Source organism: Eucyclogobius newberryi, unplaced genomic scaffold (assembly GCF_026437365.1).
Source record: "Eucyclogobius newberryi isolate DKJ021-1_F unplaced genomic scaffold, fEucNew1.0.hap1 SCAF_16, whole genome shotgun sequence".
Lineage (NCBI taxonomy): Eukaryota > Metazoa > Chordata > Actinopteri > Gobiiformes > Gobiidae > Eucyclogobius > Eucyclogobius newberryi.
The window spans coordinates 23,474,339-23,494,367 of NW_027315790.1; the positions used below are offsets into that span (position 1 = coordinate 23,474,339).

The 20,029-nt window shown below is 39.8% G+C and overlaps 1 protein-coding gene across 2 annotated transcripts; it reads left to right on the forward strand.

The window, feature by feature from the left end:
* Positions 1-46: 46 nt before the first annotated feature.
* rprd2a (regulation of nuclear pre-mRNA domain containing 2a) lies at positions 47-19,641 on the forward strand. Of its 2 annotated transcripts, XR_011927045.1 has the most exons (12): positions 47-506; positions 5,789-5,918; positions 5,995-6,146; positions 7,401-7,453; positions 7,526-7,652; positions 8,837-9,012; positions 9,464-9,803; positions 11,165-11,392; positions 12,837-13,016; positions 14,030-15,594; positions 19,245-19,400; positions 19,505-19,641. XR_011927045.1 is itself a non-coding variant. In XM_072448024.1 (10 exons), exons 1-10 carry the CDS (start codon positions 338-340, stop codon positions 15,466-15,468), a joined length of 2,994 nt encoding a protein of 997 aa, XP_072304125.1. In that variant the 5' UTR covers positions 47-337; the 3' UTR covers positions 15,469-16,166. The 2 variants fall into 2 exon arrangements, 1 of the variants encoding a protein (XP_072304125.1); XM_072448024.1 differs by lacking the exons at positions 19,245-19,400; positions 19,505-19,641 and having other exon boundaries at positions 14,030-16,166.
* The last annotated feature ends 388 nt before the right edge of the window (positions 19,642-20,029 follow it).

Below are 20,029 nucleotides of genomic sequence, written 5' to 3' on the forward strand. Positions count from 1 at the left end.
TCCATCTCTTTCCACTTGGAGGCGCGCTTTGGTTTGTCTTTACGGAAGTGCACCGCGTCGCTTAGGATCCACGAGTAAACAACGCCGCATTTGTATGGGAAAGCTACGTGTTAGCTTGAAATAGCAAGTAATACTGGCTTATTGCGTCCGATAAAAGTTACACCATAGAATACACAGGTACAAATGAGAATATATGAGTGATATTTTAAGCTTCTTGGTCTCATAATGAAACCCGAGCGACGTAGGGACGTTGTAATATTTGTGCTACGCTAACCTAGCCTGCTAAGCTAACTGCTAACTTCCAGGCTTTTTGAGTGCAAAGTTTTACGCGGATATCATGGCTGCGGGAGCGTCTTCTGGCGGCTCCCTGGAGTCAGCTTTAGACCGAAAGTTTCAAAACGTGACCAACACCATGGAATCAATTCAAGGGCTGTCGACGTGGTGCATCGAGAACAAGAAATACCACAGTGCCATTGTGCGCCACTGGCTCAAGCATGTGAGGAAAGGTGAGTAACTACTGTAATGTCGAGTGTGCACTTAAATGGAAATGTCACGATATCTGACTAGTGTTATGAATATTATTATTACGATTTCACAAGTGTTGACCCCATAACTAGATAGCTGTGCAACCCCTCGTTCACTTTTATTGCCGTTGTTCAATAGAGCCTTTAAAATTAGTTTACATAGCCTTTAATATGAAAACTAAAACATAAATTCCATAATGGAGGCATAAACCAAGTGGAACATAATGTGATTTCAAAGAAGAAACTCGGATTAACCTCAATATTGTAAAATACAGATTAAAAAAGGAAAATAAATACGCAAGTGATCATTATTTGTTTATAAAAAGTCCTTGCACATAACATTTTGCTATTTGAAATAGACTAAAGTACAGTTGTTTTTATTGCGCTAAAAAGTGGCTTGACAATAATATACAATATAACATAATACTACAACCCTAACCAACTGTACATATTTTTGTTTTTTCCCCATTTCCATGAAATCATGATGATTATGTCACACCTCTAGAAGGTTACATACTGTTACTTTAAAAGGAGATTATGATGGACACATTTAATTTATATGATTTACTGGAAAGTATTTGAAATTCAATTTGTTTAAAGACTTCATTGGGGAGAATAAGTTGACATTTAAATCTAGCAGTGAATCACGATATCGACAATAAAATAAAAAAAAAGATTGTCACAGGGATCAGATCAAGATTAAAGTTTTATTGCCCTTCCCTAATTTAGTTCATCGCTTTGACGCTTATTGATTAACCATTAACCATCAGCTTGATGCTTTTAATATTTTTTTCTGTTTTGTACCTATGACATTACAACATTTTTTTACATTTCTTACAACAAGTAGTAGTTTTGTGCAGAAAAAGTGACTATTCCTTTGAAGTACAAACCCTGCATTTATAACTTTATAGTGAACTTTTAGAGGTTACTTTTAGAGTGATCTGTTAAATGGGTGGGTTGCCTCCGGAGGCTCTGGTTTCCACCATCAACCCAAAAACATGAGCAGTAGGTAAGAATCCTTAATTGAAGGTAGTCCTGACGAAGCCACGCTGGAGATGAGACCTCCGAACAGATTGTCCCAGTGACGTTGAAGGATGCAGATGACAAATTTTCCTACAGGGACAATAAAGGCAAATTTAATCTTAATTTTATAGATGTTTTTTTGGCTGTAATGATGGATTTATATTCTGAAATAACTATATGTTGTTAATTTGGTGCTTGATGACTTCCTTAAACAAATCTTAATGCTGGAAATTCTTTTCCTCTGTATCTACCTCTGTATCTGCGTTGCAACAATGGAATTTCCCCATGTGTGGCCAACAAAGGATTATCTTATCTTATCTTAAATGTTCGTCTAATGCATACAAACATTACTTTTAATGCTTGCATGGGTTGGAATATTGTGTAGTTTACAGTTCAGATCAGATCAGTCCGGTTTGTTTACATTTGAATGACTTATGTTTCAGTTTGATGCTTACATTAATGTTTGTTTTATCAATTATGATGGCACCACTCTTTGAGCTTTTATTGAATAGGATTGTTGTGGCTTTTTTAATTGACTATTTAGTTTTATTTGGCTCATACATTCATTGTAATCCAGTAGATAAAATGATTTCATTTAGTTAGCAGTAAGGTATTGGGTGCTTAACTGCATTTGTTTATTGTGGAAAAATGTCTATTTGCAATTTTTCTAACAAGCACTGCAATTTGATTTGTAATTTGTGTTTTTAAAAGTGGAATTCAGTTTAACGGTCACATTTTAAACACGTCCAGGGGCATTGATATTTGTGAGAAGACAGAAATATAAACTTTTAAACATTACAAGAATACCTGTTGAGGTCTGAACTACTTTTTGTTGTTGTTCGTTTATAAGTAGGTTGTTTTTACCTTGACATGTTTCGGTGAGCATCTGTCACCTTCCTCAGAAGCGTCATCCGACTGCTGGGGCGTGGCCAGTCCGACAGATCTGCCAGACTGGCCACGCCCCCCTGCGGCCCAGTGGTCTCTGTAGAAGCGTTCCAGACTTGTAGGAGCATGAATGCTCTTTCGTCTCTGTTCATTGTTGTTGTGCCTCGTTTCCTGATCTCTATTATCCAGCGTTTTTACTTATGTCCTTCTGGTCCCAATTGATTGTACCAATCCATGACAAGATTCTCCCATTTGTAGGGGTCTGATATGGCCGATTTGAGATTTTCCTGGTGTGCTCTCCTTTTCCTCCTCCTTAGTTTTGTAGTAGTAGTGTTTTTCAGATTCCTTCTGATGTCCCTTTTTCCTTGTACTGAAACTCTCCGATGATCTATCGCATATTTTGCATGGTATTTTGTATATTGCGTCGTGAAGGACAGAAGTACAAACACTGGATACAGGAAGCAATAATAATCAGGAAATGAAGCACAACAACAATGAACAGAGACGAAGGAGCACTGATGCTCCCACAAGTCTGGGACACTCCTCTTCAGGGACCACCGGGCGGCAGCCGGATAATGCTTCTGTGGAAGGTGACAAATTCTTAGGGATCATCTCAAAATGGGTTGAAGCTGAAAAGACGTAATTTTTTTCGTCTCCCTCTGGACCCCCTCCCCCCCTCAAAAGACGAAAGACTGGCTTCACATAAAATGTTAACGGGTTGATAAAACGATAGTAGCTTGATAGACCCTGCTCACCTCTAGTGAACATCTCTGAACATCCTTTGGTAAGTTTATCAGCAGAAGTTATGAATTCTCCAAATAATGTCACCTGTTGCGCATGTTTGTTTACTCAATCCACATGGTCCACGGCGCGCCGTGGTCAGCGCGGGGAGCGGGGCGGGTGCTCTCTCGCACAGGCCACTGCGCGCCGTGATCACAACGCACCTGGCGCACGGGCCGCGGTGCAGGCCGCGGTGCGCCGTACGCACTCCCCGTGCTCCGCGCCACACCCGCCGCCTAATGTTGGCCTAATGCTCGTTGCTGAGAGAGTTTTTTTTAGCATTTTAGCCCCTTCCCCCAAGACGAAAAATATTACGTCTTTTCAGCTTCAACTCAAAAAGGAGATGATCCCTTACTGAAATATGTCAAGGTAAAATCGACCTACTTCATTGATGGATGAAATCATGTTAATGGGTAACAAACAAAATGTCTATACAGTACAGACCAAAAGTTTGGACACACCTTCTCATTCAAAGAGTTTTCTTTATTTTTATGACTGTGAAAATTGTAGATTCACACTGACCGCATCAAAACTATGAATTAACACATGTGGAATTATATACTTAAAGTGTGAAATAACTGAAAATATGTCTTATATTCTAGGTTCTTCAAAGTAGCCACCTTTAGCTTTGATTACTGCTTCGCACATTCTTGGCATTGAGGTCGTCACCTGAAATGCTTTTCCATCAGTCTTGAAGGAGTTCCCACACATGCTTGGCACTTGTTGGCCCTTTTGCCTTCACTCTGCAGTGTGTGTCCAAACTTTTGGTCTGTACTGTATGTGTATCTACCCATTTCCCGTGGTGCCTACACTGTAATTCCCCCTTGCAGCCAGTAGATGGCGCCCCAACTCAACATTTTAAGATAAACATTTCACCAATCACCACATGCACTGGTTCGGTTTACTGCTTGTTCTCTGTTGTACTGATTGTGATCAGATGACACATGCACAGAACCAGTGCATGCAACCACAGAGAAGAGTCTCAGAGCAACGACATTTATCGAAGAAATGTCTGTTATCGTGGAAATTCTGAACTGTTTTTGACACTCATGAGGGGAGAGTATTTTCCTCAATCTAGTGCCAGTGAAGCTAAAGGATACTCTAGGTATATTTTTGTTGAGGGAACAATGGTAGAGCAATGGTTAAAAGCTCAAAAAAATAAATTTAGCATAATATTTTTAAGAATAAATATGCTGCTGATTATTCAAAGGGCAATTCTGATATTAAGGACCTTGTGAACTTGAAATTCCAATGCCTTTAGTTAGGGGGGGGGCATGCGCAGTTTTTAATAAGGGAATAAGAGTCGCTTGAGTTCTCAAATTGGCAAAAAATCCTCTATTCCTTTAACTGTGAATTAACAATGTTTATTGATTTTGTGCAATGAATCCAATACATGTATTATTTGTAATTATTACACCCATTGATTACAAATATTACATAGTTGAGAATTGACAACACAATTATTATCACAAACGCTTCTGTGACTGAAACTGTCTTATTTCACTAGATTTGTGGTCGACCAAAGACATGATTTGTGTACCAATTAATCGACTAAAATGGGTTGTGACAAAAGCTCTCAAAACTATTGAGTGTCTCTTGGATCAGAGGCTATAAGAGGTGACGCAATTACAAACATTTATTTTTTTAAATCGCTAAACAGTTTTTATAAATAAAATTCAACTCTTAATTCACTTCCAAATCCCAAAGTCACTGCTTTCTCCTTTCTGCAGTTGTGAAAAGTGCTGGGCTATGATATCATATCATTTATGATGTTGTCCTTTGCGTTCAGGGCAATACAAAATTGTGAATATCACATGTCCAGCTCCTCAGACTCCGCCTTGTTTCAGCAGTCTGTAGGTTCAAAAGTGAAACTGCTATTTCTAATGACTTTATGTTGTTTTTAGCGTATCACGATACGCATCTCTGTATCGATACTCGTATTGCCATGAAGTCCATCAGGATGTATCACAATATCCATATATTGAGCACAGCCCTAGTAAACATCTCGTCTTGTGTTATATCATGGTCATTGAAAGTCATTGCAGTAGCCGTAGATGTGAATGCAAATCATTTAACTCTAAATAAAATAATTACAGCGAGTCGACTAATAAAAACTATGGTCAACAAAGACTCCTTCGCCAGATGAATCGACTAAAACACTACAGCCCCACTAGATTCATCTCTTGCTTTCATTTTATCTCTTTGTTCTCTTAATTTCACTGCACGGAAATAATTGTGACTTCAATCGTGTTTTTATAATTTTTTTCCACAATCAAGCGTCATAATTTTTTGTAGATCCAGTAGGTTGAGCCTTGAAAAGTTAGAAAGTTGTTTAGTTCTCTTTTCGTTCTGTGCATTATGAAATGGCAACGTTTTTTTCCTGATTGAGTGTGAATATTGAAACACATTGTTTTGTGTTTTGATGATTTGAGGCGGTTTTTACTCTGAAGAGTGACGTCGTCTTTTCCTCGGAACAGAATGATTTTAGGTTTTGAAGCATGGTTTCCTAAAGTTAAATTGTAAATGAAAATAGTTTTATATAAGTCAATCTGATCCTCTATATTTGTGTTTGACAGCAACTCCGCCTCACAGACTGAATTTACTGTATCTGGCTAATGACGTCATTCAGAACTGTAAAAGGAAAAATGCCATCGTTTACCGAACAGCTTTTTCTGAAGTTCTTGTTGATGCGTTTTTGCTTATCAAGTAAGTAATTCTTGTTTTATCAGAATTGTTTTTGCTTTGCTAGAGTGTAATTTAGAGAAAATCCTTTTCTTGTCAGCGCCGACGGTGATGCCAAAGTGATTAAATCCGTGGAGAGGATTTTGTCAATTTGGGAGGAGCGAAATGTGTATGAAGGAAACCTCATGTCTGACCTGAGAAACGCTTTGGTCAAAGAAGAGTCGCCCCCGGAGACGCCGGTCGAGCAGAAAAGTAAGTTGGATGAATCTTACTGTTGATCATATTATTATCCATACTATTGTCTGCTTGTCTCTGGAGATTATATTGCTTTGACTGGAACGTTCTAAAGTTTATTAAATTACAGATGCTTTTTTTTTTTCTTTTTAAAGATTTTGTTTCCTGTAGACTTTGTTAGACAAGATAGGAGGGTGTGAAATGAGGGGTGAGAGAGAAGGGAGGAGGTAAATCTTCGGAGTCGGGATTCAAACCCAAGTGGCCGGCTGCACTTGGAGCCTGGCATATGTGCTGTGCCTTAACCACTCGGCCGCTGGGCAGCACTCCATTATAGATGCTTTTATAGCAAAAGAATACAATGAAAAACACCTTTCCTTTGAGGGGCTGAGGTCCTCCATGGTGATGCTCGCATAACAAGTACATTTGCTCATGTGTTCTAAGTGGAAAAATGTGTTTGGTGCATGCAATGAGTAAAACCTGTGTGCTCAACAATGATTTGTACTTCCACTTTGTCCGTGTGGTAAAGTTTATTTTACCACGTTTGACTAACTATTGTTTTTACCAAGTAATAGGCCATTTACGGTAGTCTTCTTGTATTTAAAACGTTTGTGACTTCTTACCTGGACTAAGTCTGAAGTCGTGCAATGTATTTTTCCTCACATTCTCGTCTGCCCTTTCTGTGGTCATTCAATCCCATGACCAAAATATGTATATAATGTTTTGGCACTTTAGTTTGTGAAGATTAATATCCTGTAATTTATCCTCTGAACGGCTCTTTTCCTCTCAGCTCCTCGGCTCCTCTCGTGATTATTGTCTGAGAGGAGCAGCAAACTGGTCGGTCATCTGTGGCTCAAAAACGCAACGCGAACAGGGGAAAATTACACCCGTTTTACTTTAGTTGTTTGGCCTCTGGACCTGGGTCACTGGGGTTCACCTCGACCACCACTTGGTGTCCGCGTCACACACACGGCGTGTCCACACCTCCCAGATTCCCACAAATGAGCATGAGATCAAAGTGCAAAGGAACAATAAATGCATGCTATATGTTGGTCGCTATGTTTGTATAACTGTGGCCAATGGTGTGCCAATTCTTCTACAATTTTTTTATATTTGGAATCCCTTGATTTAGCCTTGTTTTGATCAGTAATCTATGTGGTTGATTACCATTTGAACATTCAGGTGAGATAGGAAAGAGCTGGACATCTTTGGGGGGGCTGATGTAAACTCCTGTTAAATACTATTATTTACCTAACAGTTTTCATTTGTCTGCAGCTCCACCTGAATCAAAAGATGAAATCCGCTCTAGGATTGTAGCTGAATTTGTGGTAAGACCCAGGTTATGTAATAATGACTACATTTTGACAATCGTTTGGGAGCCTGAATTCTCTTTGCTGTAGCCTCAGGCCTTTTTCGACCAACTGTCCAAGTACCAGAGATCTGTGGACGAGGTGGAGCTGCGAGAGAAGCAGCTGTCTGCGATGAGGCTCGACATCTGCAACTCCGAAACGCTCAAGAAACTCAAAGGTGGAATTTACTCTACACTATCATACTGTAACTAATCGAAAGCTACAGAGTCAAAATGTGTTGTTTTGTTTCTGTGGTATAGGTTAAACACAGAAATGTAGTTTAAGGACAATTGACTTTTTTGCGCCATGTTATGACATTGTTGTCTTATCAAAAGCATAGCCGGTAGCCGGAGTTGTATTTGGTGTCATTATCGTTTGTGTCATTAATCCTGTTTACGAGGCTGTCTTCTCGGCTCCTCTGAGCCTCACAAAAACACTTGAGTTCTAATTTTCTAGAATTGTGTAATTTTTAGAGCTCCATAAATCATCACCAGCCTCGTTCTGTGCATTTCTGACGTGAAATCGCATTCATTTCTACTTGTATTTGCATGTTTGAGGCAAGCTTTTATTTGTATGTTTCATTGTTTTAAGTTCTAAAACATGAGATGCCAAAGCAGAGGTTATTGAGGGCATGTTTAGAAGCCAATAACAGAACAAATAGTGCAGAATTTTAAATGTTATGAAGCGGTGGCCTATTTATTACAAAACAAAATGCTGCAAAAATGCTGTTATTTACAAACTTACAAATAAGGGTATAAAGGGATATTTCTGCACTTTGAGTAATTTACTGTCATTATTTATATATTTATATACTATACTATACTATACTATACTATACTATACTATACTATACTATACTACATTCATATATTAAACCTCTACTAAATCATTTAAAGACACATTTTGGGTCATTTCTGTTGGATTAACTTAACATCATTAACAGGGTACTCTAAAATTTTGCTCGACCCATGTGATGATTGAAGCTTACAATCCCAAAAACACCTGGGTTGATCAATAAAATAAATATTTAAACAGATTAGTTTCATATTTGGGACACATATGGGCAATGTTCCTGAAAGAATCATTTGCAATCAATCAATTCAAAATCCTTTGAAATGTGACAAAAGTTTGCACTCTTTAATTCCAACCCTAAGGCTTTATTTTAACATACTGTATTTGCACACTTCTAACTCTATTGTAATTATTTTTTGGTTGCATGGAAACATGGCAAAACAATAATGGATTTTAGACCAGATGGCACTTTATAAAAAAATATATTACATAACTTTTGATATGGCGACTCAATTGTTTTCCGCGTCCTTACTACCTTTTTAAATGCTAAAATTGTTTTTTCGTTTGCAGATAAAGCTGGAGGAAAGAGATTTTCAAGAGACTTTGAGGAAGGAAATGCTCAGCTTCAAGAGTTTGTGAAGTTTCTCGAAAAACAAAATAAAACATCGGCACCGATTCTGGAAACGCTGCGCAACGCCAACGTCTTCTATGAAATGCAGTACAAAGAAGTCAAGATTGTAGCAAATGTGAGTGAAAAATGGCTACTTCACAAAAAGAAAAGCAATCGCATAGTCTGCTTTGTTGCTTTAAGTCAAAGTTAATTATTAACGCCGCTGTGATAATTTTAATCATGGTTATATTCAGAATCAGAAAAGGTTTATTGCCATTTTCAATCAACACAATTCACAAACAGGAACATACTTTAGTGATTCGGTGCAACATACAACCATGAATAATAATAGCAAGATATATTGAATCAAAAAGGGCATGCATTAAAGAAAAACAATTCAAATTTACTATAAGATGAGGGGTTTTATACAAGCTCAAATTAATTAATCTATTTTTCTTTTTTGACAACTTTACTACTTGTATAGATTGTTTAGTCCTATTCTGGCTGTACTTTGAAGACACGATATTTCCTTTGGTGGTATTTAGTGTGTCCACAGATGTATTACATTGGTCTGTGTCTTGTCCCAGGCGTACCAGACCTTTGCCAACCGCGTGAACCATCTGAAGCGTAAGCTGGACAGTCTGAAGTCCACTCTGCCCAGCCTGGACGACTCGCCGCTGCCCTCGCCCTCTGCGGACGCCCCCTCTCCCACAGGCTCAGAGTCCCCCTTCCACAGTCTGGCCCTGGCCCACCCCGACCCGGACCTGGACGGCTCGGCTCTGGACGACGACGCGGAACCTCCGGCCCCGAGCCCCCTGTCGTCCCCCGGGGCGTCGCCGAAAGACTCCACGATTGGAGCCAACGACAACATCGAGGTGGAGGACATGGAGCTGTCGGATGAAGAGATGGACGGTGGCGGGATTATAGGTGAGAATAAATACATCAATACTACTTAGTAAGAAGTAGTGTTACAAAAACAGACACTGGAAAATGTTTACATATGTGTTGTAACTCCTACTGTGTCACAGTCTTGACCTCAGATTTCAACAAATAAAGAATGTTCCCTTCTTTTTTCAGTTAGTCAGAATTTGGTCCGTCACAAAAATAAAATGTCAAAATCTATTTTGATCCCAAGAAAGTCTCAATTCTTGATAACATTTTTAATACCACCTCTAGACTATAATAGACTAGACTTTATATTACTATCGTTCTTACAGTAGTTAGTTATAATGAAGCTCAATATGCTTTAGGAAAGGTTTGTTTATGTGAATTCTTTAGGTATCGATACTTGTTCGAATGAGTACTGATTAGTATCGTATTTTCAATACTTTTCTCAGCTCTTGTCATCATTTGACACTGTGCTTTGTGCACTTGAGGTTCTTATTATAACTGATATACTAACAGTTTGATCCTGGTTAATCTGTCCTGTGCATGATCAACTGTTGGATTTGTGTACGTTTTAGAACTGTTAACACAAATATATTTGTGTTATTAAAGGAGACACATTATCTAAAATTGACTTTTATGAGCATGTTTAGCTGTGTTCTCATCTTTAGTTCAGCCAAAGTTGTATTTGGATCTGTTCATTACTGTACAATCTCCCTGTCAAATAAATAATGTTTGATTAAGCCTGTATTTTCCTGCATTTAAACTTCCAGTGCTCATGAAATGTTCACCGTCCCCCTATCTCCCTTCAATAAACTCTGACTTCGGACCGTACATTTAGGTTAGAAAATGTCACACAGCAATAAAATCCACTCCTTGTTACGGGGGAAGTCTCACTATGAAGATCCCGGGCTTCTCAGTTCTGTTGTTTTGAACAGGAAGTTAATGGACCCGTTTCTGTTATCAAGCCGTTTTGGATCAATTGTTGTGATTTACAATGAACAAAATGTGAAGTAATCTCTGTCTGATATAGTTTAAAACCAAATACCAGAACAAAAAGAGTATGTCTTCTAGAAGTGGGCAAAAAGAGCTGATGTTAAAGTTGTAAACATTCAAATAAGGGTGATATTTCTGCACTTTTGTGATTCATTAGAGACATTTCACATTTGTCTCATAATTAAACCTCCACAACTGTGTTTAAAGACATGTTTTAACACATTTCTATTGGACTATTGGACTTTAATATCATTATAAAGATATTCATTCTTTTTAATATGGCCCATCCCTTCTTTAATTAGGGAATAGTCCTGATGTTTACCACACATTGTAAAAGACGTGTTGTTATTGTCTTCAGCTGTGAGTCACGGTTCATTGACTTGTGTCACTTCTCTCCGCGGTGTTAGTGGAGGAGCAGAAGGCTGCGTTCGTGGCTCGGACAGAGGTGCCCGCCGTCGCCCCGAAGAGCTCGGACTCATCAGTCGTCCCTCAGCCGACTGTCCCGGAGGTCGCCCCCATCTCCGCCCCCGTCTCCGCTCCCGTCTCCGCTCCCCCCGCAGCCGCCGTCGAAGGTGTTGACCTGGGTAAAATTGGCTCTTTCCTCAACAGTTTGAGCTCGGTCATAAAGAACACAGGTGAGTGCCGCTGCCGCTGCCGCCGCTCTCTGTGGAGCACGAGGTTATAGATGCGTTTCGGGACAACTCTTAAATAATATATGCGTTCAGATTACACCCATTTTGGAACGATTCATGCCATTAATTTGCCACACTGCGTCGAAATGATTTCACTCATGCATTATCTGACAGCTTTCACAATTCAAATGATTAAAGCCATTTGCTCCAAGCGATAGTGCAGTTAGATGAGGTTCTGCTTCATGTTAAGGGTTTGGTTTTCAGGCCCAAAAATTTTTGTTATTTGTTTCCTACTTTTGGCTAAGGCTCGACGTAAGGCTCGATTCTCAATGCTGATACCACAAGAACAATAATTAAAGTCAATAATAAAGGAAAGATAGTGTGTTTTTAAAATCTCATATGTCTTACATAGATCAAGACCATTCTAACACTATTCAGAAATCATTGAGTGTCTGCGTGATGTCACGCAGACACTCAATTTTTTATTATTAAAAGAGAGGGAGGGAGAGAAGGAGGGGGAGAGGAGTAGAGGGAGGAGAGAGAGAGGGGGAGAGGAGGAGGAGTAGGAGGAGAGAGAGAGGGGGAGGGAGAGAGGGGGAGGGAGAGGGAGAGGGAGGGAGGGAGAGGGAGAGACGCAAACACTCCAGCAATGGCTTCAGCCATTGCAAATTATCTAGTTACATTTAATCCTATGTATGTGATTTTATTTTCCGTATTGATACTTGTTCAAATATCTGTTTCAATGCTAGTTTTATTGCCTAAATGCATCTCTTAGTAGTGTTTTTTTGGAACCACTTTATTACAACTACACCTTAATTAGCCTAAAAAGCGTTCAGCAACTCAATTAATACCCTAACTCCAACCTAATTATTACTCACATTTTAGAACGATTCATACCCTTAATTTAACTCCTGCATGAATAATACCTTATTTGACAGCTCACGCGTTTCTCAATTTGAATGATTAAAGCCATTACTGAAGATTGCTTTGCTGTCTAAAGCGGCGAGCAATAGTACAGTTAGACGAGGTTCTGCCTTTCTTCTTCTCCATGTGTGTAATCATATTTTATCACAAATATTGATGTATTCAAAATGGAAACATGTTTATTTTGCAAATTAAAAGATCAAAAGCAGAGATGTAATTGTAACTTTTTTAACCATTTGTGTGTCAGGTGTACACTTCTGTATCGACATCTGTCACTTGATTATATTTTTTCCTTAATCATAAATAAAAATTAAAAAAAGGATACTCAAAATAAAGACTGTATCCGTTTTGAGTATGTTTGAGTTTTGAGTCAACTGTAACTAATGAAAAAAGATTGTCCTGGCGTATTTTGATGTACAGTACTTTCATATAAACACATACTGAGTTTATTTTTTTTTAAGTGAAAATGGGTTATTCTGCTTCTGGTCAGATAAGTTTAACTTTACTCATCTTTCTGGGACAGGACCTTCACAGGACTCTAAAAATCCCTCGTCCGCGGCCTCCTCTGTGGACACAGCCTCAGCCGCCATCGCAGTTCTGCAGGACTCGGACTCTTTGTCCAAACTTCTCTCCAAAGTGGATATGAGCGCGTCAGATCTGCTCAGCGCTCTCACCAAAGTGCAGGCGCAAGGAGGTCTAGAGGGTGAGAAGAGCTGCACTCTCACTTATTCTACACCAGCTTATTCTGTCAGGCTCAGATTTATGAAGTCTGCTGTGTGGAAAGAATATAGTCGACACCGAGTGAAGAAGAAGGAAAATGGGCAAAGATCAGTGCAAGTTTTAGCGATTGAAATTGTGATGGCCAGAGAATCTAAAACTTGAGGCTGTTAGTCGTTGTTTTGTCTATTAACAAAAAAAAAGCATAACTAATTGTTTTACTGGGATAATGTGGATTTGTGGGTGAATTGTGAGTTTATTTTTTCCTTACATGTAAATAAATACCTAGTTTACGAGTACTCTTCTGCATAGTTATTTTTTATACAATTCTGTGAGCTTGTGACTGCAGTTTGGGTCAGATATTTGGTCTGATCATAGGGATGACAGTTTCGAGCGCTTTGCCAGCCCTCGCCTCTTTTAGACCACAGCACTGCAGCAGTTCTTGTTAAGTGTTCCCTTGTTGAGCCTGCAGGGGTCAGTATTTAGTTACTCCAAGGAATAGTTTGAAACGGTTCGGACGGAAAGGATTTTTCTGTGTGGGTGAGATGTTGATGTTTCCCAGCTTTTCTCCAACCCGGCAGTTCTAGCCCAAGTGACCACTGAAGGATGGGTCAAATGCAGAGGAAGTATTTCTGTTCAGGGATTCTAAAGTCTACAGATGCAAAATACAAAACACTGTGACACAGTGTTGCACACAATTAAATGTATTGTTTAATTGGTTGCAAAGAAATTCCATCCATCCAAAAGAAGAAGAAAAAACACAAACACAAAAAGAAAAACGACTCAGAGTGTTACATGTCGGGTTTTAAAATGTCACACTTTCCAAAAATAAAAACATGTAGATGATCGGTTGTCTATTGCCGGTATTTTGTTTCTATTATTAAGCCTTTTTAGATCAATATTGCAGTTTGTTGATGATCTACTTATGTTATAGGTCAATATTGAATACTTGAAAAAAGCATTGAATGCACATTAATCCCCAACGTCTTGTTTCCACAGGCATCTCGTCACTGCTTAACAGCCCGCCGTCCCATTTGTCCGACTCTCCGGCTTCAGGCAAGAAACATCCTTCTCTCGCATCCACATCACAAGCGGTCTCATCCCCTGCGCCAATCATTTCGGAGACCTCCAACATTTCTCCCCCCGACCAAAGCCCGACTCAGACTCGCCCAGTTTCCTCTGCCACGACAGAACCAGAGCCCTCAACTCTTCCTGACAGTCTAGAGTCCAAAATCCACAGCTTCCTCCAGGGGAACCCGGCCTTCAGCACATTCGACTTGGGTTTGGGGTCAACGCCGACTAATGCTGCAAGTCCTGCTCAAGAAGGGACCCCTGTGCGCGACGAGGGGGGAAGTACGCCCACACAAGACGAGGTTATGGACAAAACAATGGTAGCACTAAATAAAGACACTAGTAGCATTCTCCCGCAGCAAACTCCAGTTGTTTCTAATGGCCAATCCTACCAGCCGTATCCTTACGCCGACCATACGTCCCAGTCGACAAGCACAGCACCAAATTACCAACAACTTTTTTCACAAATCGGAGACGTAGCCCCCGGCGCTGTCACAGACATAACAAACATTGTAGAAAAAATCAATGAAAGTGGTTGGTTTAATGCCATTTACCCAGAAGGCAGCTCTCAGCAAAGTTTAAACGTGCCTCCGGGGCCGTTGGAAAGCACACAGCCTGGACAGTTCTCATACCAATCTGTTCACGAGCCAACAGATGCCGCTGATGTGTCCGCTAATGCATATCTACCTCCGCACCCAGGCCTACAGGCTGCTCCGGACTACTACAACCCTTCTGGTGCTCTTCCGGGCTTAGCCGGAGTCCTGGAGCAGCAGCCGGGCCCCATGAAAGAGCTGCCGTCGGGTGTTAGCAGCTTACTCAGCGGCGTTATAGTCCATGACCATCAACACAAGTCCGTTTTCCATCAGGAGGACCCACTTTGCGAGTCCCTTCCCCCCGATTATCAAGGCGAAAGACAATACCACGAAAATGAAATGTACCATCGCCAGCACTATCAAGAAGATGCTTACGGGCCTCCTCCGGGTGCTGAGCCTTATTTTGGACCAAGACTGAGAGGTCGCTTGACTCCACCCCTTTCTCCTCCAGAAGATGAATATTACGACTATCAGCACGGGGCAGCACCCTTAAGAAGGCCATTGCTTCCGCACCATCCCGATATGAGAGGAAGAGGCATGAGGCCGCCCCTCAGGCCTCCTCCACCAGGACATCATCCAAGAGGTCACCCAAGAGGTCACCCAAGAGGTCACCCAAGAGGTCACCCAAGAGGTCACCCAAGGGGCCACCCAAGACCCCCGTTCCCCGGCAGCCATGCTCCCGAGCCCTGGTTAAGAGGCAAACGACCTGGGCCAAGGAGAGGAGGAGGTCCAAATTTTCCCCCGAAAAGGCCTTTTTCCCCACGGTGGCGCTGAGGAGGAGATAAAGGGCGATAAATGGACAACTACAGATGAAAAGTCCAGTTTGGCGTCACAAGCCGCTCCAGAGATGTGAAAAGGGGCCGACCAGAAGAGAAGACAGAAGAGTAAAGAGAATAAGAGGTGGATATATAATATAATTCACTCTTTGTGTTATTGTTTCAGTCTAAATGTGTTTCTGATCAGGTAAATAAGGCTGAGTGCATGGAGCGAGTGAATGCATGGTCGAGTTAGCCTTCAGTCGCTGTCCGGGCCAAATTAAATCGTGAATAGTTATTTTTGCTAAAAGTAACAACAGAATGTAGTTGATGCAGTTTTTTTCTGCTGTTAAGTTTTTAGTCAATCTTTATCCATAAGCTGTAGCCTTTGGTAAATTATTATTCATTTAAAATCATATTAGAAAGATAATTGTTTGTTACATATTAATCATTTCATTCGTGTTCACATTTGGGAAAACATTTTTATTTTTCAAGTGAATGTAATATTTGTAAAGCTATGCTTTATATAAAAATGCGATAAATCACTTCGGCGTCTTTTCTCGTCTCGTTGAGTTTTCTGAAGGAGAGCGGCACCGGTTTAGAATGAGGGAAGAGGGTTATTTTTGCAGCCTCCCAAGAAGTGCGTCCTGGATGAAGATTTTCCTCTTCAGTTACATTTTACATTGTATTCACAAATAAAATCTGAGTTTGAAAACCTGTCTGTTTTATGTCTTTGAACCGTGGACATTGTCCTGAAAGCATCCAAGCAAACCCACACCACAACTCCGCAAAAACATGTCACTCAAATGTGAATTCTTTTAAAAAGTAAACACAGCATGGCACCGATCATTGTGATAATTCAAATAATCCATTAAAACGAGACAATACCAATTTAAAATAGTGAAATCAAACATTAGTTGTAGTGCTAATTGAGCAATATGCAATTGTTTCAAACAAATTTATGCTTTCCACACTAGAAGTGTGAGGCCATTGTTTCTCTTTTAATTCCGGTTCATTCTAAAAGTTATTAAAATTGTTTGTCGGTTCTGACCTTTGGGCTTTTTGCCTTTAAATGCTCCTTAAGTTTACCTCTTATTCATGCTCCCCTCAGCAGCTCCTCTGGTTAACCACAGCCAGTGTTTGTGTCAGACTAATTTTTGAGTCTCCTTGAACCTGCTCCGTTTGGGCGCAGACGCTGAGGGCAGCTTAATTTAGCCCTCTGACAGCGACCGGCTTCAGTATCAGGAAAACAACTTTATAGTTTGCCATTATCGCAACAACGTCATTACCAGGCTTTAAAGACGGCCTGCGCGGCTTATTTTAATTAGAGTTTCAGTGGAAGGTGAACCACTTGATCACTATTTGGATATAATATAATTTAGGCCTTTCTCATTTCAAAGTATTTTCTGGGTTTTGCGGCAGTATTTTCTGAAGGAAGTACTGTAAAGTTGTAGCGTCATAATAATATTTATAGTAGTTGGAGTTGTCATAGGAACTAGTTCTTACTATTATATATTGGTTGCATGTTTGCTGAAAGTGAAAGTGATACTAACTCTAAATCTTACATCATTTATACACATTTATATTCTTTTAATTGTATTCATTTCTAATATCCTTTACGGGTAGTAGTAGAGTAGTTCACCCTTCCATTCTGGACTTCACAAGTCGTAAAACGCAGTTCGTAAATGATTTATTACGTTGATGAATAAATCCAAGTCTGTCTGACCGTGTGAAGAATCAGTTGCATCGAACCTAAAACCTGACTGTGCCTTTGTGACCATAACTGACTTTTTGGCCCACTCTTTTTTTTCCAGAAGTGATTTGACTATTTAGGGAATTTGTTTTTTTGACAATGAACTGGGTCAAACCAAAGCATCTCTTAGTCTGGTCATTGTCTGGCAGTAGAACCAAAGTCCGTCTGAGCTTGAGGGAACGGAAGTGTCCCAGGTTCTGAAGCAGCAAAGCCTTCGCCCGGGGCTCTTTTTTTACCATTAACTGTGTTAGTTTTACACCAGATGTATCGGGCCATACAACTTCTAAGTTTGACTATTGTCTCCTCAGTCCACAGAATATTCTTGGGAGATCCTCCAGATGTGACACAAGCCTTTGTGTTCTTTTTTGTCACTTGGTTTTCACCTTGAAACTCTCCTTGGTGGCATTCTAGCCCAGAGTCTTATATTGAGTCATAAACACTGCTCTTTAACTGAGGACTGTAGGTCTTTGGATTCTTTTGACTTTGTGATGTTGATGAGTGGTCCTTGCACACTTGGAGAATATTCTCATTTCTTCTTATTTGACCATTGCTGCATAATGTATCTTGTTGCCTTCTTCACGTTATCTGGCAGCCTTTACCTCCCGGTGGTAATCAGCCCTGTGTGTGGCCAGTGAAACGGAACTATTTTTCACACAAATCGGATAGGTTTGGATTTTTGCCCTTAATACATACAATCTAAAAACTGAATGTTTTTGCTTGTGATGTGTTTGTAGAATATTAAAATCGGTTTGATGAGTTGAAACATTTAAATGTGATACATTTGCAAAACATTCAAAAATCGGGAAGGATGCAAATACCTTTTCTTGCTATTGTATCTAGGAAGATTGCACAGATTTATATTATTGAAAACAACAATAACAGGCTTTTCCTTAAGTATATCTTATGTCTTTCCTTTAGGTTCAGATGGCATTTAACTTGCATTGCTTTGAACTAATTAATATTTATTATTATTCTATTACATGGCACTTTTCAGCATTCTTTGCATTGTCAGAGGAATAAAAGAGTATTTTTGATGACATTGCCCTCGTGCTGTCTTCGGCCACACGTCGTCGTTCAGCCTGTCGTAGAACATAAGTTTGTTTTTGTTGTTTTGTGTTAAAAAAAAAAATTATAAAAAAGGAAAAAGGATTTTTAACCCACACAGTATTTTTGAGTGTAGCACAAAGGTTTTAAATGTGCACTACAGTATGTAACCATCATCCGTTACACTCATGATCTCCTTATTGGCGAGAGCTCTATCTAATGTTACTGTGGGTTCTCTCCGGGTTCTCCGGCTTCCTCCCACTGTCCAAACACATGCATGTGCGAGGTCAGTTGGCCACTCTAAATTGACCCTAGTGAATGAATTTCAGAGTGAATGTGTGTCTTTGTTGGCCCTGCGACGAGCTGGCCTCTGTCCAGAGTGTGCCCCGCCTAAGGCCCAAAGTCACTGGGATAGGCTCCAGTCACATGACCTCGAAAGGGAACACGCGGTGGAAAATGAATAAATAACATGTCTTTTTAAAAAGATGTATTCTTATCGAGAACAAGGTCACCTCTCCACAGATCTGAGATGTGACTTGTTGTTGTTGTTTTATGGCGGTTGACATCCGAGTGTTGCATTACCGCCAGACTTTATTTCTTAGACTTTGTCGTAGTCCTAAAAGTTCTTCTTCCAGTGCCTTGACTTCCAGTGTCCTGGTGGCATCATATGGTTGTTGCTTAATGTTTAATCACATACTCAAACATTCCATGCAAAAGCATTATGAAAGAGTGAAAATACACTGATGGCATTTTAGGTGTATTCTTTTACTTTGAAACCTCTGTTTTTTGTCATTGTAAAGGATCATTATTATTATAACTATTGTTGTCCTAAAACCTACCTTTGGCAGCCGTTTCTAGTTCATGTGTCCTTGTGTTTCTATATTTAAATCTTTGTCTGTGTTTTCAATATTAATGCTGATAAATAGTTGTTTTTCTCTGCCGTTTTTGAATGTCACTCGTGCTAACCCTCACTCCTCCTTCACATGTCTTTTCCACAGGGACCGCTGCAGTTCTTTGATGTCTCTGATTTGACGGAGGTTTTTCCACTGTTTTTTTTCTCGTCGGAGCTCCTCTTTGAATCCTGCCGTGATTTCCCTGTGGAAAACACCTCTCTGATGTCTGCCACAGCAGCCGCAGAGGCGGTTGCCATTTAAGTGAGTTTTAAAGCATGCAACAGCCACAGGACATCAATACAGTCAATACGTTAGCTAAATATTTGCACACCATTATTAAGTGTTTGTGTGTCTGTTTTTTGTAGGATTTGTGGGTTTAATGATGTTTGAATGGACAAGCTTCATGGACCAGTGTTGGTAAGTATAATACATCTTCATCAAATACATTACTTAAATAAACCACTTGCCTTTCAATTGTTCACAATAAAGTGTTCTGACAAAATCTGATGATCCGTGTTTATTTGTATTTGTAATGTTAAAAAGTGAAATGTTTCAATAACAATGTTTAGACACAATAGAGTCCATTGCTTTTCTCAAACTAGTAGCCAGATTACTTTTTTGTCCTCTAATAGTACAATATTAGAGGTCGTGGAGTGAGTGAAAGCAATCTCCAGATCACGCCCACTGTAATAAAGACAATGTAATAACCATGTAACCTCAGGCATATCGCTCTGCCTATAGTTTTAATTAAACAATGGATTATACAGTATATAGAACTGTGCTTCTCAAAATTGGTCTTCATTCTGTTCCTAAGCAAAACTTAGGCAACGTGGCATGTAAGTTACTCAATGCTTGGCCTGCAAAATACAAAACAATGTGATTACAACACA